We start from the raw sequence: 25,622 nt of genomic DNA, 5'->3' as shown, positions 1-25,622 counted from the left end.
GTTACAAGGATTTTTGGAAAATTAAACTCAAGAGAACAAAAACAAAAAAGCAATCAATTTAGACTAGATAAAAACTTAAAGAAAAGAGAAACAGCATCGGGGTTCTTCGAAACTTTATATTTTATTAAAAATTTTATAATACCCCTATCCCTTTCAAAAACCCCACAAAGTACTATACTATACTATCATAACTCCCAAAAGTATACTTTATTTTTGTAACTTTAACATTACCACCAGACTGCCAACCTCTATTTGTCTAAATATAATAAGCTTATTAAAACACAATCTAACTATTATTACTTTTCATTAAAAATATTTAGTGTATTGTTGTTGTTTTCTTTTATTGTTGCTACAGCACTTTGTTTTATTATTTTCACATTTGCCACCATAAATATCTGTTTGAAAATTGTTCTAAAACTCCGTTTTACATAGAATATAATGTAAAGAGCAACAAAACACAAAAACATTGCAACATTAACAATAATTACTGTAATTATTAATGGCAACTAAGCAAAAACTGTATGTGTAGACTCTTTCTCTCATATGTTGGTAAAAAGGAAAATTACAACAATTGCTACAATTAATTTTAATTATTTTTTGAAATGTGTTCTTTTTTTGCAGTTCCCTTATTGTTGTTGCTGCAGCAATCAGGTAAAGTGTTTTTATTGTGAAATAAAAGTTAAATGTTTCATTTCAGTATATTTTTAATAGTGCTTGAAAGGTTGGTGGTTGGGCAAAGATGAATTTTGTATGTCCTATTTGTAGAAGAATTTGTTTAAACAATTGGGGCTATTTACCAGAACTATGAAAGAACTAGAACTGCATAAGAACAGAACTAGGATAGAGCTAGAACAGAACTAGAACAAGAACAGAACTAGAACAGAACTAGAACAGAACTAGAACAGAACTAGAACAGAACTAGAACAGAACTAGAACAGAACTAGAACAGAACTAGAACAGAACTAGAACAGAACTAGAACAGAACTAGAACAGAACTAGAACAGAATAGAACTAGAACAGAACTAGAACAGAACTGGAACAGAACTAGAACAGAACTAGAACAGAACTAGAACAGAACTAGAACAGAACTAGAACATAACTAGAACATAACTAAAACAGAACCAGAACAGAACTAGAACAGAACTAGAACAGAACTAGAACAGGACTAGAACAGAACTAGAACAGAACTAGAACAGAACTAGAACAGAACTAGAACAGAACTAGAACAGAACTAGAACAGAACTAGAACAGAACTAGAACAGAACTAGAACTAGAACAGAACTAGAACTAGAACTAGAACTAGAACTAGAACAGAACAGAACTAGAACAACTAAACGAACTAGAACAGAACTAGAACAGAAACTAGAACAGAACTAGAACAGAACTAGAACAGAACTAGAACAGAACTAGAACAGAACTAGAACAGAACTAGAACAGAACTAGAACAGAACTAGAACAGAACTAGAACAGAACTAGAACAGAACTAGAACAGAACTAGAACAGAACTAGAACAGAACTAGAACAGAACCTAGAACAGAACTAGAACAGAACTAGAACAGCTAGAACAGAACAGAACGAAGAACAGAACTAGAACAGAACTACAACAGAACTAGAACAGAACTAGAACAGAACTAAAACTAGAATAGAACTAGAACAGAACTAGAACAGAACTAAAACAGAACTAGAACCGAACTAGAACAGAACTAGAATAGAATTAGAACAGAACTAGAACAGAACTAGAACAGAACTAGAACAGAACTAAAACAGAACTGGAACAGAACTAGAACAGAACTAGAACAGAACTAGAACAGAACTAGAACAGAACTAGAACAGAACTAGAACAGAACTAGAACAGAACTAGAACAGAACTAGAACAGAACTAGAACAGAACTAGAACAGAACTAGAACAGAACTAGAACAGAAACTAGAAACAGAACTAGAACAGAACTAGAACAGAACTAGAACAGAACTAGAACAGAACTAGAACAGAACTAGAACAGAACTAGAACAGAACTAGAACAGAACTAGAACAGAACTAGAACAGAACTAGAACAGAACTAGAACAGAACTAGAACAGAACTAGAAACTAGAACAGAACTAGAACTAGAACAGAACTAGAACAGAACTAGAACAGAACTAGAACAGAACTAGAACAGAACTAGAACAGAACTAGAACAGAACTAGAACAGAACTAGAACAGAACTAGAAACAGAACTAGAACAGAACTAGAACAGAACTAGAACAGAACTAGAACAGAACTAGAACAGAACTAGAACAGAACTAGAACAGAACTAGAACAGAACTAGAACAGAAACTAGAACAGAACTAGAACAGACTAACAGAACTAGAACAGAACTAGAATAGAACTAGAATAGAACTAGAATAGAATTAGAACAGAACTAGAACAGAACTAGAACAGAACTAGAACAGAACTAGAACAGAACTAGAGCAGAACTAGAAACAGAACTAGAGCAGAACTAGAACAGAACTAGAAAAGAACTAGAACAGAACTAGAACAGAACTAGAACAGAACTAGAACAGAACTAGAACAGAACTAGAACAGAACTAGAACAGAACTAGAACAGAACTAGAACAGAACTGGAACAGAACTAGAACAGAACTAGAACAGAACTAGAACAGAACTAGAACAGAACTAGAACAGAACTAGAACAGAACTAGAACAGAACTAGAACAGAACTAGAACAGAACTAGAACAGAACTAGAACAGAACTAGAACAGAACTAGAACAGAACTAGAACAGAACTAGAACAGAACTAGAACAGAACCAGAACAGAACTAGAACAGAACTAGAACAGAACTAGAACAGAACTAGAACAGAACTAGAACAGAACTAGAACAGAACTAGAACAGAAACTAGAACAGAACTAGAACAGAACTAGAACCAGAACTATAACAGAACTAGAACCGAACTAGACACAGAACTAGAACAGAACTAGAACAGACTAGAACAGAACTAGAACAGAACTAGAAACAAGAACTAGAACAGACTAGAACAGAACTAGACAGAACTAGAACAGACTAGAACAGAACTAGAACAGAACTAGAACAGAACTGAACTAGAACAGAACTAGAACAGAACTAGAACAGAACTAGAACAGAACTAGAACAAGAACTAGAACAGAACTAGAACAGAACTAGAACAGAACTAGAACAGAAACTAGAACCGAACTAGAATGAGCTAGATCTGAGGCTGTTTATATTAACAAACTTTACCTAATAGAGACTTACAAACATGATCAATAATAATATAATTGAATTTATTTCTTAAGGTAAACGATTATAAACATTTAGTGCAAAATTAAGCGAAGCATTAAAATTTGTCTTACTAAATATTAAAGCAAATTGTTAATTTGGGCATTACAATAATTAATACCTAAAATTATGTTATGTTTCTTGCCTAAACAGCATTTAGTGGGTTTTTGTATATTTCAAGTTTTACAAATATTTAAACCATAACTTGTTGTAAAACCTTAAGCTATTAAACCCCTTATTGAGTAAAATTAGCCTCGTAATTTTTAATATCCTCATCATCTTCATGTTTTATAGACTCATTATTAGCAAATAATATTCAACAGACCCACATACTTATTTAAAAAAAGATAATTTGTATTTTCCTTGGTATTGGTAAACAGAAAATTTTAGTTAAACTGTTACCTAAACGATGCCTGAAACACCTTTTTAACAATTATGGTTGTTTTTAGGAATGTAATATAAGTATAGCATACATTTTGGCGTTTAGCCATATTGAAGCATTTAAAATGAATTGATTGTTTTTTTTTTCGTTGTTACTGTTGTTTTCGGTTAGTGCATGAGTTAAACGGAAAACCATTATAAACTAAACGGGGAAAAATTTTTTTTTCGTTGGCAGTTAGAAGTGGAAAAGTTATTTCTAATGCTTGTTAGAAATTCTTCCGCCCCAACATATACACATTGCTTTTTTGTAACAACAGTTTCAGTAATAGAGTTAAAACTACAGAAAATATTGTTCTACCAGCAGTTGGCCAAATAAAAAAAAACGAAAGAATTTAAATGAGCAAAATTTTTCCACAAAAATATTTTTGTTAATAAGCCAAGGTGTTAAAAAATAATAATAAAAATGTTATGAATTATGGTTAAATAATTTACTAAAAAGCCATAAATATGAAAGTGTAGATATTAAGGCATACTTAAAGGGGTAAAAAATTTTCTTTAAATTCTTTGTTAATATTTGTGTAAATAAACTTACTATTACAACATTTAATATATAGAAAAAAACATTTATTATTTCGAAACCATTAAAATGTACCACATAAATAAATATTTCTTTATATTGTGTACTAAGTTTTTTAATAATATTTGTTTGCATACGGACATAAATATTCTAAATATTTTAAAATTTATTTTATTTTCTAAAAAATTTTTTCTATTAAAATACTGCAATATTTGCAAATATGTAAAAGCAACTAAAATATATGTACATAGTTTTGTTTTTCTCTCTTTTTGTTTCATAAATTGTTTGCCCTCTATTTTAATAAACTTAGCATACTTTATGGGCTTTTAACAATAACTCAACTAACAAAATTTACACTCCTACACTAACAGCAACAACAAACTTGCTGTTGTAACAACATACATAAATGCAATAATAAAAACTAAAAGCTATTGTTAGGCTGCAGTAAGACTAGCAATAGTATAGTATAGTTTAAGGCTTGTGAGAGAGAAGTGTAAAGAGTGAGAAAAAAAGGCCAATCGAGTTATGACTGTGTTGGCAAAAAAAAAAAAAACAGTAAAATTCACATGGGAGTGTGTGTGTTTTGTTGCAGCAATAGACAAGCTATATCACATGTAGTTATTTGTAGAGACACCTAGAGATATATAGACATGATGTTTGCAAAAGTACGCTATACAAATTTTGGTTTCATAGGTTATGAACAAGTTTTAACTAAATGCAATTAAGTAATAAACGAAAGTTTCTTCTAATCGATCATGGTAATGTTTATAAACATGTTCATAAACCATGTTTACATTTAATCAGGATTTTGTTTAAAATCAAAATTTGCATTTTTTATGGATTTGTATAAATCCAAAATTTCATTTAATCTTAAAATGTTTTTACTCAATCTGGACTCTATTTATAAACAAACATTACACTCAATCGAGCTTTTGTATATAAAAAAGTTTCACTTGAACTGGTCTCTGTTTCTAAACAAGGTTTCACTTAAACGTAGATCAGTTCATAAATAATACTTTGTTTATAAACAAATTTTTCACCCAATCACAGCTCTGTTTATAAACAAATTTTGCACTTTATTGTGGTTATGTTTATAAACAAATTTTACACTTTATTGTGGTTATGTTTATAAACAAAAGTTTCACATAGTCGTAACTCTGTTTATAGTTTGTCTTGTTCAGGTATATGTTTATAAACAAAGTTTCACTTAAACGTAGATAAGTTTTTAACTAAAACTTTGTTTATAAACAAATGTTTCATTCAATAGTAGATCAGTTTATAAATAAAAATTTGTTTATAAATAAATGTTTCACCCAATCGCAGCTATGTTTATAAACAAATATTGCTCTCAATTGTGGATATGTTTATAAACACAAGTTTCACTTAGTCGTAACTCTGTTTATAAACAAAAGTTTGTCTTGTTCAGGTATATGTTTATAAACAAAAATTTCACTTAATTGAAACAAATTTTATAAACAAAACTTTCATTTCAACTGATTTATGTTTATGGGATAAAGTTTCTCTTAATCTGAACTAAGTTTATAAACAAAAGTTTCACTCTGTTTATAAACAAAAGTTTGCATTGATCAGGTCTATGTTGACAAACAAAAGCTGCACCTATTAGTTAAAATGTTTATAAACAAAAGCTTCGCTTAATTGGGACTATGTTCTTAAGCAAAAGTTTCTTTATGTTTCTAAACAAATGTTTCTCTTCTGAACTTTATTATGTTTATACTTATTTCAGGAAATGTTTGTAAACAAAATAGTTCACTTAACGTGAACTTTATAAACAGAAGTTTCGTTATTTTTTATAGCAAAAGTTTCTTTATGTTTACAAACAAAAGTTTCACTTAATCTTAACTCTGTTTATAAATAAAAGTCTTTCAGTTTAGAAAGCTAAACCATGTTTAGAAACAAACGTTTCTCTTGATCTGATCATCAAAAAAAATAAAAATGTTTATAAACAAAAGTTTCGCTTAATTGGGACTATGTTCTTAAGCAAAAGTTTCTTTATGTTTCTAAACAAATGTTTTTCTTCTGAACTTTATTATGTTTATACTTATTTCAGGAAATGTTTATAAACAAAATAGTTCACTTAACGTGAACTTTATAAACAGAAGTTTCGTTATTTTTAATAGCAAAAGTTTCTTTATGTTTACAAACAAAAGTTTCACTTAATCTTAACTCTGTTTATAAATAAAAGTCTTTCAGTTTAGAAAGCTAAACCATGTTTAGAAACAAACGTTTCTCTTGATCTGATCATCAAAAAAAATAAAAATGTTTATAAACAAAAGTTTCGCTTAATTGGGACTATGTTCTTAAGCAAAAGTTTCTTTATGTTTCTAAACAAATGTTTCTCTTCTGAACTTTATTATGTTTATACTTATTTCAGGAAATGTTTATAAACAAAATAGTTCACTTAACGTGAACTTTATAAACAGAAGTTTCATTATTTTTTATAGCAAAAGTTTCTTTATGTTTACAAACAAAAGTTTCACTTAATCTTAACTCTGTTTATAAATAAAAGTCTTTCAGTTTAGAAAGCTAAACCATGTTTAGAAACAAACGTTTCTCTTGATCTGATCATCAAAAAAAAATAAAAATGTTTATAAACAAAAATTTCGCTTAATTGGGACTATGTTCTTAAGCAAAAGTTTCTTTATGTTTCTAAACAAATGTTTCTCTTCTGAACTTTATTATGTTTATACTTATTTCAGGAAATGTTTATAAACAAAATAGTTCCCTTAACGTGAACTTTATAAACAGAAGTTTCGTTATTTTTTATAGCAAAAGTTTCTTTATGTTTACAAACAAAAGTTTCACTTAATCTTAACTCTGTTTATAAACAAAAGTCTTTCTGTTTAGAAAGTCTTTCTGTTTAGAAACAAACGTTTCTCTTGATCTGATATATGTTTATAAATAAAAGTTTTTCTTATTTGTGATTATGTTTATGAACAAAAGTTTGGTTATGTTTATAAGCAAAAGTTTCTCTTGATCTGGTGTATGTTTATAAACATAAGTTTCTCTAAAATGTTTGTGGAAACAAGTATCACTATACGTAAAAAAGTTTAATGTCTGTTTATAAACAAAAGTTTCGCTGAATCGTCAGTTTCTTTATAAATAAAGCAGACTTTAGACTTTGTGACATACACAACTCTAGAGTCTACGGTACCGATTTTTTGCTTCCCTCTTCAAGTTGTTTTAATTTTCTAGACTACAGTATATACCGTAGTGATGCTGCAACAGCATCATATGCTAAATTACTTACATATGAACGTATGTATATATGTACATGTAAGTAAATACACATGTCTCTACACATGTATATAAACATCCTAACTAAACCTATAAATGTTAAGGGCGCGACTGACTACTCCAGTGCTAACAAATTGTAAAGTTTCCATAAATTTTTTTCTTGTTTTAATTCCTTGTTTTTTCCCCATTATGCGCTTCTTGCATTTCCACATATAACCCATTTATTTGTCCCGGCTTGTTAAACTAACCATCATCATGTATGGTACTTCATTGCCATCATCAGTAGTATCAGCAGGAGCAAAAGCATCATCGGGGGGTTTTTTTGGAAACATTTATAGAAATGAACATTTATAGGAAAATCCCATATGCCAGCTGCCTTTTAATTTGCGTTACACTACAATTTATGTTATTAATACCCGGGTTACATATGCCCTACCTACTACGGGAAACTTAACAAACATTGTGTCTCCCTCCTTAGCCGAAAGTGGAAGAAAATGTTTATATAGTAGTTTTTTATGGATCTATCTATAGTAGGTTTATAAGCAAAAATAAATATCGGGTAGGCGGGCGTTATTGCTTATTGTCTGGCCTGTGCTAAGAGAATGTTGTTGCCTTTTTTATTCTCTAAACGTCCCTTTTCTGTAGGCGTTTTGCTGTTTGGTTGGAGTTATTTTTTGTTCATATGAAACTGTATTTAAGTGGTTTAACTGAGTGTAGGTTAGTTTTGTTATTGAGATTAAGAAAATTTACGTTAACATTTTCTGTGAATAGCAACAGCTGAGGTTTTGCCAAATTATGAATGGTTTTTTAAAAAAAAGAAGAAATTAATAAATTTAAATTAAAATTGTTTAATATAAAACCAGAGAAAAAAAACGTAGTTAAGTGGTTGAGAAATTTATTTAACAGCTGAGCTGCAAAAAAGAAAACTTATTATTAAACGTTGGTTGAAAATTTATTTAAAATAGGAAGGACGGACTCTTTGAAATTAAATTTAGAAAATTTATTGAGTTTTATCATTTTACTAAACTTTGATTCTTTTATATACAAAAGTTTCATTGATAGTGGTTTTGTCTATAAAAATAAATTTAATAAACATAAATTTTACTTAAATGTCGTTATGTTTATAAACAAATGTATCTGCATAACTGTTGATATGTTGCTAAGTTTGTCTTGAACTTGTTTATAAACAAATTAGTTAAATGTTGTTTATAGAATTTCAAGAATTTTTTTTCTAAAAAATTTAATTTTTTAAAGAACCCAGCGTGGAAAGACATTAGTTCTGTTCTAGTTCGGTACTAGTTCTGTTCTATTTCTGTTCTATTTCTGTTCTAGTTCTGTTCTAGTTCTGTTCTAGTTCTGTTCTTGTTCTGTTCTAGTTCTGTTCTAGTTCTGTTCTAGTTCTGTTCTATTCTAGTTCTGTTATAGTTCTGTTCTAGTTCTGTTCTAGTTCTATTATAGTTCTGTTATAGTTCTGTTCTAGTTCTGTTCTAGTTCTGTTCTAGTTCTGTTCTAGTTCTGTTCTAGTTCTGTTCTAGTTCTGTTCTATTTCTGTTCTATTTCTGTTCTAGTTCTGTTCTAGTTGTGATGATTGTAAAAGTTTCACTTAATTGTCTCAAAGCTAAATTGTTTCTTTATACATGCTGCTATGTTTATAAACAAAAGTTTCGTTTAGTCGGGTTATGTTGATAAACAAATGTTTCCGTATACATGTTGTCATGTTTATCTTACTTAAATAAGGAGAATGTGGTTGTGTTCATAAACATATGTTTTGTTTCATTGAGTCTGTGTTTATAAACAATTGTTTCTCTTAATTGTAGCTTTGTTTAGAAACAAAAGTTTTACATTTTAACAGCATTGTTTATAAACTAAAGTCTGACTTTAGCACGTTTGATTTATGAACAATAGTTTGTCAAAGCTAAATTGTTTCTTTATACATGCTGCTATGTTTATAAACAAAAGTTTCGTTTAGTCGGGTTATGTTGATAAACAAATGTTTCCGTATACATGTTGTCATGTTTATCTTACTTAAATAAGGAGAATGTGGTTGTGTTCATAAACATATGTTTTGTTTCATTGAGTCTGTGTTTATAAACAATTGTTTCTCTTAATTGTGGCTTTGTTTAGAAACAAAAGTTTTACATTTTAACAGCATTGTTTATAAACTAAAGTCTGACTTTAGCACGTTTGATTTATGAACAATAGTTTGTCTTTATCAGGACTCTAATTATAAACTTAATGGTGGCTTTGTTGGGAAGCAAAAGTTTCTCTCTGTTTATAAACCAAAGTAAGGCTGAAAGTTGCTCTGTTCATGTTTTGTTTAAACGTGTTTATAAACAAGTGTTTAATGCAATTGCGACTATGTTTGTAAACAAAAGTTTCTGCTAATTGCTGGTTTAATAGAGATAAGGTTTATAAACAAAAGTCTGACTTAATTACGGTTAAGTCCTCTTTATGAGGATTATATTTGTAAACATTATAGAGGCTCTGTTTATAAACATAAGTTGCTCTAGTTACAAAAACATGTTTCGTTTAATCGTTTTTATAAACAAAGGTTGTAGGTAGTTATGACTTTTGTTTATAAACATAATTTCATCTTATGTTTATAAACAAAAATTTCTGTTAATTGTTGATTTGTTTATAAACAAAAGTTTCTATTGGTTTGTTTATAAACAACTCTTTCTCTAACTAGTGGCTATGTTTATAAACAAAAGTTTCATGAAAATGTTTCACTTATGCAAATTAATTTCTATTTGTCATCTCTGCTGATTGAACACATTTTTTTTATAATTTATTAGAAATCATTAACAATTCTTTATCTGTTTAAAGTTTTATATTATTTTTCATCCGCTTTTTGTATAAAATTTCCTGTGCAACTATTTGGTTTCCCTAAAAACCACATATGACCAAAAGTTAAATAAAGTTAAAACTATTTAAATTGCGGATTTAGTACTTATGTTTAAATAAAAATCATTGGGTTTAACAAATGCATACAACAAATAGCGCCCTTTATATGGAACAGTGAAACAGTGAAAAGCAAAAAATGGGCCATAGAGTTGCGATAACAAAATAAACAGGGGACTTTTCTGAAAATATGTAGATGAAATAGGTCTGTGATGTAATTTATTCGAACTATTACTTAGATGTAGATAATGCTAATTGGTTAAAGTCTAAAATAATTACTTAAATACATGATTACATGTCAGTTATTAATAGACTACTTATAAGTAATGCAGATGGTAGGTAGTAGTGATTGAAAAGTAGGTTCTGCTAAGTTCTAGTAGAAAATTTCCCTTTTGTTTGCTATCAACATGACAAAGGTAGCAGGTAAGCTTATATTGCCCCTTACTTTACAGCACATTTTCATTACATTGTTCTAATTCATTACTTATATAACAAGCGACTTTTCGTTTACTATCAGCATGACATACTGCTGCATATTAGCAGATTTTGTCTTTACTATATATACCCCTTACTAAGGGATTTTGTCCCTATAAAAGTCACTGTTTAAACACCCTTACTTTTTATAGATTTTTTTCTTAAAAAAAAATAAACTTTGTTAGTTGATTAGGCTTTTGGGTCAAAACTTTGTCCTGCTCTTAAACATTGCCTTGCTATTTCAATAAATGTATGTGACTATATAGTATGTTTAGTAAAGTTTAGAAGTTATTTTTTCATATATATCTTTTTTTGTTTGTAAATAATTTTCAGCAAGAGTTTCAAGAGTTAAAGAGATCAATAAAGCAAAATCAAATGTTACCACAACAACATTTAACAAGCACTCATGGATACCAATACACACACACACGCGCACATGTATACACTCAACTAGTAAAGTGAAATACTAAGCCATACTAGAAAAATTATATGAATTTATACTACAGCAAGAGTTTTTATCCTTTTACCAGGATAAATGTTTATATAAAAAGTTAAATGTACAACTTTTTTTCCAATAGATTTTGTTGTTGTTGCTGTTGCCATACTTGAAAAGCTTTTAATAAAAAAGTTTAAAAAAATACAATATTTCAGCTCTTTTTTTTTGCAGTGTTTTTGGTTAAGAGTAGTATTTTGTTGCTTTAACAGTAGTTTATCAAGGATTAGTTTTTATTATTAAATATATACATATATTTTTTGCTCCTGCTGCTAACATTGTAGCGGGTGGTGGGCATGTTGCTAATGCTAAGAGTTGAGTAAATATTTTGATAAAATTTAATTAAATATAAAGTTGTTCATACAGGAAGACAGCAACAACAAAAAAAGGGTGGTGGTGATGGTCATATGGCCCTCGATTATGACACTCACATGATGGGTCAGTCTGTCAGTATTTGCTTGTTATACACTATACTTTTCTACTTATATTTTATTTAGTTGGAAAGTTTATATTCCAACACTTACCTTCATATACTGTTAGTGTAGCATCTGCTGATACAGCATCGCCTACACCATTCTCTGCTACGCACTCATAGGGAGCATCATCACGTCCAGCACGTACAGGCTCAATGCGTAATATTGAAACACCGCCGGGTTGTTCCAGCACCGTATAACGTGATTGGGTACCTAAGGGAGTAAAAATGGTAGAAAAAAAATTTATTAGAAATTTTATATAGAGACATGCAGACTTACACATACATATGTATGTGTATTCGTGCAAATCTTTTATGAGCAAAAAAAGAAATTCATTTAACAGTAAATAAATATTGAATTATTTAATAAAGTGGACAATAATCTTGATTAAATATAATAAGAAAAGACACAATTTTGTAAAAGAACATTTAAGCAAGTTTTTGTTTTTTAAATAAAGTGTAATTTTCTAAAGAAACTAAACTTAATTTTATAAAAAATGTCTCTTCCTCTCTCTTAAATACGCTATAGAAAGCTTATTACTTTCTTAAATATGTTATAGAAATCCTCTTACTCTCTCAAATCTATTAATAGACAATTTCTCGCTAATTTTAATCTGATTAGAAACAACATTTCTCTCTTTAAAATAGATAGATAGATTAGAAGATAGATATATCGATAGATAGAAGATAGATAGTAGATTGATAGATATGAAGTAATAACATAGACGATAGACAAGATAGATAGATAGATAGATAGATAGATAGATAGATGATATAGCTAGATAGATAAAGATAGATAGATAGATGAGTAGATCGATAGATGAATAGCTAATCGATATGATAGATAGATAGATAGATCGTAGAAGATAGAGAGATGATAGATAGAGATCGATAGATCGCTAGATAGATATAGCTAGATAGATGATCGATAGATAGATAGATAGATCGCTCGATAGATCGATAGATAGCTAGCGATCGCTCTAGATAGATCGCTAGATGCTCGCTTAGCTCGTAGCATTGATAGCTCGATCGCTGCTGACTCGATTTACTCGTGCTCTCGCAGAAATACAACTAGGCCACTTACGGCCTCTTGTACGCCTCTCTTAAGGTCCAATAGAAAATTGTTCGCTCTCTTATATATTTCGTATAAAATATTCTCTTTCCGATATTTTCATAAAAATTTTAACGCTTTAATTTTTTTCTGATAAACAAATTGTTTTCCGCACTTATATTTTTCTTTTTTTTAAAAAGTTTTCCTCTTTTCGCCTCTTTAGTATAACAATTGTTAATTCTCTTATATTTTCAATTATTCATTCTTCTTTTTATATATTCTATGAAAACAGTTCGTTTTCGTATATTTTTGTTGAAAATTATCTGCTCTGTTTTACGTTCTATAGAAAATCGTTTGATCTCTTACATTTTCCACAGAAATGATTGGTTCCCTTATATTTTCTTCAAAAAATTATCTGTTCTCTTATGTTTTACTAAGTAATTTTTCACTTTCATATATATTCTTAAGAAAACTGTTCACTTTTTTTCCAGTTTTATGTAAAAAACTTACCCGATACTTTTTTGCCATTTTTACGCCAAACTATCGATGGTGGTGGATCTCCTCTAGCTGCACAATAAAATGTTGCCACTCCTCCTACACGAACGCCCTGATTCTGAGGCTTCTTGATGATCTCCGGTGGATCTAAATTAAAGATATAAAAGAAAAAGAAGAATTTAGTAAATTTAGATCTCCTTAGCTTTTTTAGCTTAGCTTTTTTTTAAAGCTTTAAGCTTTAATCACAAAGAATGACATTTTTAAATTTTTTATGGTGTCTGCAGAAAAACGTGTCCTTTTTGGAAAAAAGTGCTTTTTATATTGTTAAGATTTTTATTTGTATAAAAAATAACTGGCAAATTACCGACCAATAGGATTACTTTGGTTTTAAGGTTTGCCAGTGCTTGGCCACGATTCTGTTGTGTTTTGCTTTTTTTTTTTGCTTTTACTTTGCTAAATTGCTGCAGCATTGGCTATTGTTTGGATATAAATTGTTGATTCGTGACAAATTCTGAAAATTACATATTCCCAGTTTTATTTTTATTTTACCGTGTTTCCCAGCAATATTGATTTTTAATACATTTTTAAGGTAATGTAAGGAAAGATATTCCTTGTTTTGTTTTTTCGGTTTGCAGGGGTGCTATAAGTTGTACTACATGTTCTCTAGCGTCCACATGACACATGAGCCCTGCATGTTGACTTGTATTTTTTTTTTTGTTCTTTATAAAATTTATTGTCATTTTTGCTATGAATTCGATTTAAAATTCATGTTAAAAAAATATGGGAATATGTATCTATATATATGTAAGCTTATTCTCTCTACTTTATTTGCCAAGTGCAGCACGAATGTATCATGCAAGTGTCACGTAAAGTAAAGAAAAATTTGTTTAAAAAGAGTTTCATTTTACTTTTTTAGATCTTTAAATGTTTACTTAAAGTATAAAACATGTAAAAGAGGAGGTAATGCTAAGAAGTACCAAGAATTGTTAGTTAGAAAGAATAGGGGAAAAAACTTTTTCTAAAGTTGAATTTTAAATTTTGATAATTAAGTAATTTTAAGATTTCAGTCTCGAGTTCGAATCCCGCTTTTATTGATTTTATTATTATAAAATTTCTTTAATTTTGTTATTTTAGTTATTAATCCTTCAAAACTTACGTGTTAAATATTGTATATATGGAAAATCCGAAAAATTTGCATCTGCAACAATTTCAGGAACAATTAAATTTTTTTGTTTTATTTTTTTATTTTTCATAAAATTTTTTTATTTATTTTAATATTATTTTAAAATTATTGTCAAATTTATTTTAGTTAAAAATGTTTAATATTTTTTTTTGTTTTTGTAGTTTTTAGTTTTTTTAAGATTTTTTTTTAATTTTGAGTTTTTGTTTTATAAACGTAGAGTTTTTGTTATATTTTGTTTATAATTTTTCACAATTATGTCCCCATTTTATGTTTTATTTAGTTTTTGATTTGTTAGGAAATATTACTTAAAAATTAACTTAAAATATCTACTTTAAACTAACATTATTTCAAACACTTATAAGTATAATATAAAAATAAAAATGTTCATCAGAATTGTTTGTTAAAAGTCATATTTACTTTCTTTTCAAATAGTATTCTTAAAGTATACTTCATTATTTATACCCTACACCACTATAGTGGAGTAGGGTATTATGCGTTTATGCTAATGTTTGTAGCATCCAAAATATTGGTCATACACCCATCTTGAAGTATAGCAAACGGCTCAGAATCACTTTCGATTCAGTTATGTCCCTCTGTCCATCCGTCAGTCTGTGTGTCCTTGTGTCCAACTGAACTAGAACTGAACTAGAACTGAACTAGAACTGAACTAGAACTGAACTAGAACTAGAACTGAACTAGAACTGAACTAGAACTGAACTAGAACTGAACTAGAACTGAACTAGAACTGAACTAGAACTGAACTAGAACTGAACTAGAACTGAACTAGAACTGAACTAGAACTGAACTAGAACTGAACTAGAACTGAACTAGAACTGAACTAGAACTGAACTAGAACTGAACTAGAACTGAACTAGAACTGAACTAGAACTGAACTAGAACTGAACTAGAACTGAACTAGAACTGAACTAGAACTGAACTAGAACTGAACTAGAACTGAACTAGAACTGAACTAGAACTGAACTAGAACTGAACTAGAACTGAACTAGAACTGAACTAGAACTGAACTAGAACTGAACTAGAACTGAACTAGAACTGAACTAGAACTGAACTAGAACTGAACTAGAACTGAACTAGAACTGAACTAGAACTGAACTAGAACTGAACTAGAACTGAACTAGAACTGAACTAGAACTGAACTAGAACTGAACTAGAACTGAACTAGAACTGAACTAGAACTGACTAGAACTGACTAGAACTGAACTAGAACTGAACTAGAACTGAACTAGAACTGAACTAGAACTGAACTAGAACTGAACTAGAACTGAACTAGAACTGAACTAGAACTGAACTAGAACTGAACTAGAACTGAACTAGAACTGAACTAGAACTGAACTAGAACTGAACTAGAACTGAACTAGAACTGAACTAGAACTGAACTAGAACTGAACTAGAACTGAACTAGAACTGAACTAGAACTGAACTAGAACTGAACTAGAACTGAACTAGAACTGAACTAGAACTGACTAGAACTGAACTAGAGAACTAGAACTGAACTAGAACTGAACTAGAACTGAACTAGAACTGAACTAGAACTGAACTAGAACTGAACTAGAACTGAACTAGAACTGAACTAGAACTGAACTAGAACTGAACTAGAACTGAACTAGAACTGAACTAGAACGAACTAGAACTGAACTAGAACTGAACTAGAACTGAACTAGAACTGAACTAGAACTGAACTAGAACTGAACTAGAACTGAACTAGAACTGAACTAGAACTGAACTAGAACTGAACTGAACTGACTAGAACTGAACAGAACTGAACTAGAACTGAACTAGAACTAAACTAGAACTAAACTAGAACTGAACTAGAACTGAACTAGAACTGAACTAGAACTGAACTAGAAATGAACCAGAAAAGTATACTTTTAAAATACTTAAGTGTCGGAGCAGTAATATACATTTTATAAAAATAATATTATTAACAAAAAATGAAAAAAAAAATCAAAATAATGTTCACATTTCTGGAATTAAACCTAAAGCATAAATCAGAGAAGAAAATTAAAAATTATGTATACAAACTAGATACAACAACAATATATAACACTTAAGCTGCATGTTGTTGTTGTTGTTTTCATTGTGTTTTTCTATATAATGATAAATTTTAAACAATATTTTCATGCATTGTTTGGCAATTTTGCTCATATCTCCTTTATTTATGAAACAATTTTACTAATTTAAAATATCGATATTTCTCGAAAGCTTATCAAAAGAATTATTAAAGTTTTGGATCCCTTAGATATATGGGGTCTTCAGAAAATTGATTTCAACAGATAAACGGATGGACGGACATATTTTCATTCCTTTATATATTAGAATATAGAACACGTGCAGTATAGGATCGAGAAAATTATATTGTGGAAATTACAAATGGTATCACACACTTATGTATACCATTCTCATGAAGGTTATGTTTATTTTAAAGAAGTTTATTGCATAATTTCGGGAGCTAAGTTAAAACCCGCTTTCCTATAACCATCTAAACATGACACATATTTCAATCAGAGTGTCAGTTTTCTACTGTCAAATTACTTTTGTCATTAAACACATTCTATTAAAACTGTAATTTTTAAACATTTCTTTTTTATGATTTTGTTTATGTGTAGATAAAGTATTAATTATTTTCAGAATACTATTAAAATGATTACTAATTAAATGTTTGTAATTACAGCAGACATATCAGAAGATAAGGAAAAAATATTTAAAAAAACACACATAATTACAAAGCAATTAATTGAAATGCTATGATATTCTACTCATATGGCAAAATAATAAAATACTTTTAAACGCTAAACTTAAATTTCCTGAAAATATGCAACATTTTCTTATAATTTTAAACTTTTAATTATAGCTTTATAGCAGTCATAAATACTATAAAGTTATAGAAACTTTTAAAATACACAACTATTAATTAAATTATTACAAGTAAAAATATAAAAGCATACATATAGGAGCTTGTTAAATCAAATTTAAGAGTAGGTACATTTAAACAGGTGGCTTTAACTAAATATCAATTTATATTAAAATTTAATATAAATTCTTTGAAAAATATCTTTATATTTTTGAAAATACACTCCCTCATCTACAACTTCCCCTGTTGCAAAATACCTACACAAAACCATATCTTTTTTTTCAAACATTATTACAATATAATAGAGAAGAAAACCTATCAATTTTCATATTTGATTTCAATATGATTATTATGATGGCAAAAAAAAAAAGAATAAAAATACAAATAATTTCAATACAAAGAACAGAAATGTCTCAGAATATACAAAAATATGTGTATTTACACAATATCTACTACGGGGCAAATAGAAACAGAAGCGCTGAAGAAATAAAGAAGACGAAAAAAAAAACACTGAACTATAACGAGACGTTAGAGAAGATGATGACGATGATTTGATTTGAGAAATATGGTACTTAAACTGATACTTGACAGTTATAGAAAAAAATAAACTCCAGATGTATGCAAAAAAAGCAGACAAAAAAACAAACACTAACCGATAGACGTGATGTTAAAAAACAAGGACCAACATTATAAGGAACAACAAAACGACATTTAAACCAGCTACAGCAAAAGTTTGCTTAAAAATACTTATTTTTTCTTAATTAAAAGTATCGAAAAGGTTTTCTAAAAATTGCCTAAAATTATGCTTTAGTTTTTATTAACACCTAAAATTAAATAATTTTTCAGTTTGTCATTATTTTGCTTGCATTTCCTTAGTTAAGCTTAATATACCTCCCAAATATTGTAGCTTTTGGTGCGTACATAAACATGTATACTTGTTAAAGAGCTTTGAGTTTCGATACATAAAAACGTCTTAAGAATGTTAAGCTCAAATACTAGTAGCAATACAAAAAAAATATATATGGTAAAAATTATGCAAATTGTATTATGTTCAAGAGTAAGGAATATTATTTTTTTCTGTAAATATTAAAATATGTCTTGAAATATTGCAAAAAAATATGTTTAAAAAATGTTAAGCAAAAAAAGAACAATTTTAAAGAAATTTTTTGTAGCCATAGGGTAATTTTTAATAAATAATCTTAAGCATATGTTGAGGCAAATAAAATGTACTTGAATAAAATGAAAGTATAATTAATAATTAAAGTGAGAAGTGCTTTAAAGAAAACTTAATTAAAAAACAATTTATTTATGATTAATTAAAATATTTAATTTGTAGATTTTTTTTTGAAAGTTTAAATCATAGAAAGATTTAGAAACTGAACTAGAACAGAAGTAAAACTTAAAGAGAACTGAACTTGAAAGATTTGGAAACTGAACAAGAACTGAGCTAGAACTGAGCCAGAACTGAGCCAGAACTGAACTAGAACTGAACTAGAACTGAGCCAGAACTGAACTAGAACTGAACTAGAACTGAACTAGAACTGAACTAGAACTGAACTAGAACTGAACTAGAACTGAACTAGAACTGAACTAGAACTGAACTAGAACTGAACTAAAACTAAACTAGAACTGAACTAGAACTGAACTAGAACTGAACTAGAACTGAACTAGAACTGAACTAGAACTGAACTAGAACTGAACTAGAACTGAACTAGAACTGAACTAGAACTGAACTAGAACTGAACTAGAACTGAACTAGAACTGAACTAGAACTGAACTAGAACTGAACTAGAAATGAACTAGAACTGAACTAGAACTGAACTAGAACTGAAATAGAACTGACTAGAACTGAACTGAATTAGAACTGAACTGAATTAGAACTGAACTGAATTGGAACTGAACTAGAACTGAACTAGAACTGAACTAGAACTGAACTAGAACTGAACTAGAACTGAACTAGAACTGAACTAGAACGAACTAGAACTGAACTAGAACTGAACTAGAAGTGAACTAGAACTGAACTAGAACTGAACTATAACTGAACTATAACTAAACTATAACTGAAACTATAACTGAACTATAACTGAACTAGAACTGAACTAGAACTGAACTAGAACTGAACTAGAACTGAACTAGAACTGAACTAGAACTGAACTAGAACTGAACTAGAACTGAACTAGAACTGAACTAGAACTGAACTAGAACTGAACTAGAACTGAACTAGAACTGAACTAGAACTGAACTAGAACTGAACTAGAACTGAACTAGAACTGAACTAGAACTGAACTAGAACTGAACTAGAACTGAACTAGAACTGAACTAGAACTGAACTAGAACTGACTAGAACTGAACTAGAACTGAACTAGAACTGAACTAGAACTGAACTAGAACTGAATAGAACTGAACTAACTGAACTAGAACTGAACTAGACTGAACTAAGAACTGAACTAGAACTGAACTAGAAACTGACTAGAACTGAACTAGAAACTGAACTAGAAACTGAACTAGAACTGAACTAGATCTGAACTAGAATCTGAAACTAGAACTGAACTAGAACTAACAAACTGAACTAGAAATGAACTAGAACTTGATCTAAAACTAAAAACATCTACATGTGCGTCAAAAACAACCAAAAAAAAAAAAATTATTTGAAACTTAAAAGTTTTCAGGAAAATTACAATTTATTAACTACTAAAAAGTATGCAGCACATTTTTTACGTTCTTCTCCTGCCTTAAAACCCCACATAGTTTATGTAGTTATGCTTATAAAGGAATACATACTTTTACCTTTGGCACTTAAAACCCTTTGAACTTGCCAGCCACTGACCTCTTCACAAAGCAGCATCTTTAAGCCGTTAAGTAGGCAATACTTTTTATGTGTTAAACACGCTCTTTTGAGAAAAGAATTTACCACAAAAGGCATAAAGCAAAACGTATGTTAAATGTTAAAGGATAAAGCCTTAAAGTAGGCAGAGGTTGTTGAACATACTGGTTATTGAAAAATATTTTGGGTTGAATATAAGCGTTAAATAGTTTAAAATTTAATAGTTTTTAATTTATGCTTTTTGCGGAAACCCCACAAAAGTATGCTAAGTTTAAAGTAAACTATTTATTTTATTTTTTTTGTGCTAAACTTTCTAAAATGCAAATTATTTTAAATTAAGCAAAGGTGTTTTTAAATATAAATGAAAAATTTCTTCTTGTCTTACTTTTAACTAGAACTTCAAAGTAGTTTCTATTAAATTTTTCTGTTCTTTAATATTTCCTGCAAATATTCCAACTACAAAGTAGTTTTTCTTTACTTTTTTTCATAAAAATTTTATGAAATTTACTTTTTCTTATTAATATAATTTTTCTTCCATTTTACAGCTTTCGCTACATAAATCATGAAGCGAATTGTAATGAAAAATAAAATATAAGTTAAAAAGTATACCAAGAAACCTCTTTCTTTTGCCATCATAAGAAAAATATCACTGATTCTATTACATTCGTTAGTTTTCTAATGATTTTTTGTCTGGCACACACACACACACACACAAAAAAAATTTACATTTTACAAAAAATTTCATGGAAAAAATTGGAATAAATATGTAAAAATATTATAGCAGTTTTTAGCGGCGCGTAGAATATTTTTCATAACGTTTTAGGTTTGTTTTTCTTGTTTTTTTTTTTTCGAAAAATTTTTGCTCTCCATCAAATAAAAATATGAAATTTTCAACAGTGATAATATGTAAATGTGGTAGTTTTGTTAGAACTTTTTTTCTATCTTTGGGTAGATACTCACATCTAGTTTTGTATATTATGTAAAGTTTGAGTTTTATATAGAATGTTTTTTTTTTTTTTTTTTTTTTTTTTTTTTTGCAATTTTATTACGTTGAAATGTATGTTGTAGAAAAATTCATTTTCTAAAAATAGTTTTAATTTATTTGCATTTCATATTTTTTTCGTTGCATATTTTTGTGCTGATGTTTTACAGCGTTGACAAGCATGATGACAATTCGTGAAAATTTTCTACTTTTTTTTCAAATCAAGCAAATGTTGGCCAAAAAGGTAAATTTTAACAAAAACTGTAATTTATTCCCATAAAATAGTTCAAAGTACTTAACCTTCTACATAAAGTTGCTAGTGCAACTTTTTCATGAAATATCCTAAAAGTATGCTAAAATTTAAAGTTACAATTGAAATTTTCTAGTATTCTATAATAATAATCCTAAGTTTCTAAATAAGAAATTCTTAATATAAATTCCAAATACTATTTACTTTTGTCAAATTAAAAATAACATTCAAGTACTTTTTGTTTGGCATTAACAACTCCTTGAAGTATGCCATATTTTCTTTTACTAACTTTGTTTGAAAATTATGTTAACATAGTAACAATTTCTTTTTGCTCGAAAACTTTTCCCATCATTATTAAAACTTATTAATAATATTTTGATAGAAATCGCCACAATAACTTCCTTGTCACAAACAATATACATTTAATACAAGAAAACTCATCAGAATGTACTAAATAGTAATGACCAAAGCAATCAATGTCTAAAACATAATATTTTAACCCCACTCTACAAAAAACAAAAAAGTTTTACTAATACAATGTATTATATTTAATAGCAGCAGAAACACTCTAATTTTTACACATTACTACTACAAGTGTAAATGACACAGCTCCCAAAAATATCAAACAAAAAAACAAGTAATAAGACAATAATCATAAAAATAGTCAAGAACGAAAAAAAAAAACTTAGTTTTCTTTACTTTTTTATTTGACATTGATTTGCACACATTCATACATAAATGTTAGTTTTATTGAAGACATTTAGACAGATAGGCATACTAATACAGGGACATTTGGGTAGTAGACTGGTAACAAAATTGGAATAAAAAACCAAAATTGAGCTAGAACAGAACTAGAACTGAAGTATAATAGAAGTAGAACAGAACTAGAACTGAATAAGAACAGAATAAGAACAGAACTAGAACAGAACTAGAACAGAACTAGAACTAGAACAGAACTAGAACAGAACTAGAACAGAACTAGAACAGAACTAGAACAGAACTAAAACAGAACTAGAACACAACTAGAACAGAACCAGAACAGAACTAGAACCGAACTAGAACAGAACTAGAACAGAACTAGAACAGAACTAGAACAGAACCAGAACAGAACCAGAACAGAACCAGAACAGAACTAGAACAGAACTAGAACAGAACTAGAACAGAACTAGAACAGAACTATAACAGAACTAGAACAGAACTACAACAGAACTAGAACAGAACTAGAACAGAACCAGAACAGAACTAACAGAACTAGAACAGAACAGAACTAGAACAGAACTAGAACAGAACTAGAACAGAACTAGAACAGAACTAGAACAGAACTAGAACAGAACTAGAACAGAACTAGAACAGAACTAGAACAGAACTAGAACAGAACTAGAACAGAACTAGAACAGAACTAGAACAGAACTAGAACAGAACTAGAACAGAACTAGAACAGAACTAGAACAGAACTAGAACAGAACTAGAACAGAACTAGAACAGAACTAGAACAGAACTAGAACAGAACTAGAACAGAACTAGAACAGTACTAGAATAGAACTAGAACAGAACTAAAACAGAACTACAACAGAATTAGAACAGAACTAAAACTGAACTAATGAACTAGTCTTCTTTTTTGAGCCCCCCTAATAATAATTTCCAACAAAATTTCTTGGCATGAGTATGTGTTTTAGCTGCATAATAGCTAAGTGATGTTGTTGTCTAACTACTATAACTACTAATATTTTGTATAAAAACAAAAAGTTGAAAAAATAAATGGAAACAAACACATATCATATTTGACAACAACACGTAAATTACACATCATAACATTTAATATATTATGTGTTTGTTTGTTTTTTTTTTTTTTGTTTTGCCATATTATTTTTCCTGTATTTATTATATTTGTAACCATAAATAACAATTTTTTTATTATTTGTTTCACTTGTATTAGTACATATACAAGGATATTATATACCTACACAACAAAAGATACATACACAAACTCATATAAGTAATTGAGTAACAGTTGTAGATATTTTGGACAGAGTGACAAGTTTTAAACCGAACAAATATTTATATCATATTCAATCGGCCCACTGTTCAAAGTGTCACATGATGTATTGTATATTTATACTTAAGTTGTTCCTTTGCCAGGAAACTGTTAATGCCTAAAAGTATGCTTAAAGAAAATTTGATGAGTTTTTTTTTTTTTTGGTTCTAACTGTTGTCATGTTTGTCTTCTTGGCAGATATACGATAGGTATTTTTTTAACTTCTTTTCTTATTTTGGAATTGTTTGTCATATATAATTATTGACATTAAATATACATTTATAAATAAATTTGTAAATGAACATATGTTCCTGAAAACAAACAGGCATAAATGTACCCGGCAGTTCACATAATACTTCAGTTCTAGTTTAGTTTAGTTTAGTTCTAGTTCAGTTCTAGTTCAGTTCTAGTTCAGTTCTAGTTCAGTTCTAGTTCAGTTCTAGTTCAGTACTAGTTCAGTTCTAGTCGTTCTAGTTCAGTTCTAGTTCAGTTCTATTCAGTTTCTAGTTCAGTTCTAGTTCAGTTCTGTGTCAAGTTCTTTCAGTTCTAGTTCATTCTAGTTCAGTTCTAGTTCAGTTCTAGTTCAGTTTCTAGTTCAGTTTCTAGTTCAGTTCTAGTTCAGTTCTAGTTCATTTTCTAGTTCAGTTCTAGTTCATGTTCAGTTCAGTTCTAGTGGCAGTTCAGTTAGTGCAGTTTCTAGTTTCAGTTCTAGTTCAGTTCTAGTCAGTTCTAGTTCAGTTCTAGTTCAGTTCTAGTTCAGTTCTAGTTCAGTTCTAGTTCAGTTCTAGTTCAGTTCTAGTTCAGTTCTAGTTCAGTTCTAGTTCAGTTCTAGTTCAGTTCTAGTTCAGTTCTAGTTCAGTTCTAGTTCAGTTCTAGTTCAGTTCTAGTTCAGTTCTAGTTCAGTTCTAGTTCAGTTCTAGTTCAGTTCTAGTTCAGTTCTAGTTCAGTTCTAGTTCAGTTCTAGTTCAGTTCTAGTTCAGTTCTAGTTCAGTTCTAGTTCAGTTCTAGTTCAGTTCTAGTTCAGTTCTAGTTCAGTTCTAGTTCAGTTCTAGTTCAGTTCTAGTTCAGTTCTAGTTCAGTTCTAGTTCAGTTCTAGTTCAGTTCTAGTTCAGTTCTAGTTCAGTTCTAGTTCAGTTCTAGTTCAGTTCTAGTTCAGTTCTAGTTCAGTTCTAGTTCAGTTCTAGTTCAGTTCTAGTTCAGTTCTAGTTCAGTTCTAGTTCAGTTCAGGTCAGGTAATCAGTTCTAGTTCAGTTCTGGTTCAGTTCTAGTTCATTCTAGTCATTCTAAGTTCAGTTCCTAGTTAAGTGTCCTAGTTCAGTTATAGGTTCAGTCTAGTTCTAGTTCTAGTTCAGTTCTAGAATTCAGGTCTAGTTCAGTTCTAGTTCAGTAGTTCAGTTCAAGTCAGTTCTAGTTCAGTTCTAGTTCAGTTCTAGTTCAGTTCTAGTTCAGTTTAGTTCAGTTCCTAGTTCAGTTCTAGTTCAGTTCTAGTTCAGTTTCTAGTTCAGTTCTAGTTCAGTTCTAGTTCAGTTCTAGTTCAGTTCTAGTTCAGTTCTAGTTCAGTTCTAGTTCAGTTCTAGTTCAGTTCTAGTTCAGTTCTAGTTCAGTTCTAGTTCAGTTCAAGTTCAGTTCTAGTTCAGTTCTAGTTCAGTTTCTAGTTCAGTTCTAGTTCAGTTCTAGTTCAGTTCTAGTTCAGTTCTAGTTCAGTTCTGTTCAGTTTAGTTCAGTTCTAGTTCAGTTCTAGTCAGTTCTAGTTCAGTTCAGATTCAGTTCAGTTCAGTTCTGTTCAGTTCTAGTTCCGTTCTAGTTCAGTTCTAGTTCAGTTCTAGTCGTTCTAGTTAATTCTAGTTCAGTTCTAGTTCAGTTCTAGTTCAGTTCTAGTTCAGTTCTAGTTCAGTTCTAGTAGTTCTAGTTCTAGCTTCAGTTCTAGTTCCAGCTCCAGTTTTTATCTAGTGGTTTATTAACTACAGGGTCTACGCCCCCATAGCAAACACATACATACTTAACATGTAAATATTTACTACATGTTGACCATTGTCAAGGTATTTTGAGTTTAAGCCACAAAAATACCTTTCGAATTTTATGCTTTTTAACAGTTCATGTTTTT

The 25,622-nt window shown here is 29.4% G+C and overlaps 1 protein-coding gene across 1 annotated transcript in view; it reads right to left on the bottom strand.

Annotated features, from left to right (window-relative positions):
- Positions 1-25,622, bottom strand: part of LOC119606118 (tyrosine-protein phosphatase Lar-like) — a gene marked incomplete at its 3' end in the record, with an annotated part of 253,895 nt that overhangs the window by 127,939 nt on the left and 100,334 nt on the right. Inside the window, exons 2-4 of the mRNA XM_037959503.1 lie at positions 14,529-14,570; positions 13,388-13,519; positions 11,879-12,040 (exon numbers count right to left, since the gene is read on the bottom strand). Of these exons, the coding sequence (XP_037815431.1) occupies positions 11,879-12,040; positions 13,388-13,519; positions 14,529-14,570 (336 nt within the window). The remainder of the gene's footprint in view (positions 1-11,878; positions 12,041-13,387; positions 13,520-14,528; positions 14,571-25,622) is intronic.

This window comes from Lucilia sericata, unplaced genomic scaffold, assembly GCF_015586225.1.
Source record: "Lucilia sericata isolate MDLA Ls3-8-SP2 unplaced genomic scaffold, ASM1558622v1 Contig000552F_arrow, whole genome shotgun sequence".
NCBI lineage: Eukaryota > Metazoa > Arthropoda > Insecta > Diptera > Calliphoridae > Lucilia > Lucilia sericata.
The sequence above is the reverse complement of the archived record's forward strand: the minus strand, read 5'-3'. Positions and strand labels throughout refer to the sequence as shown.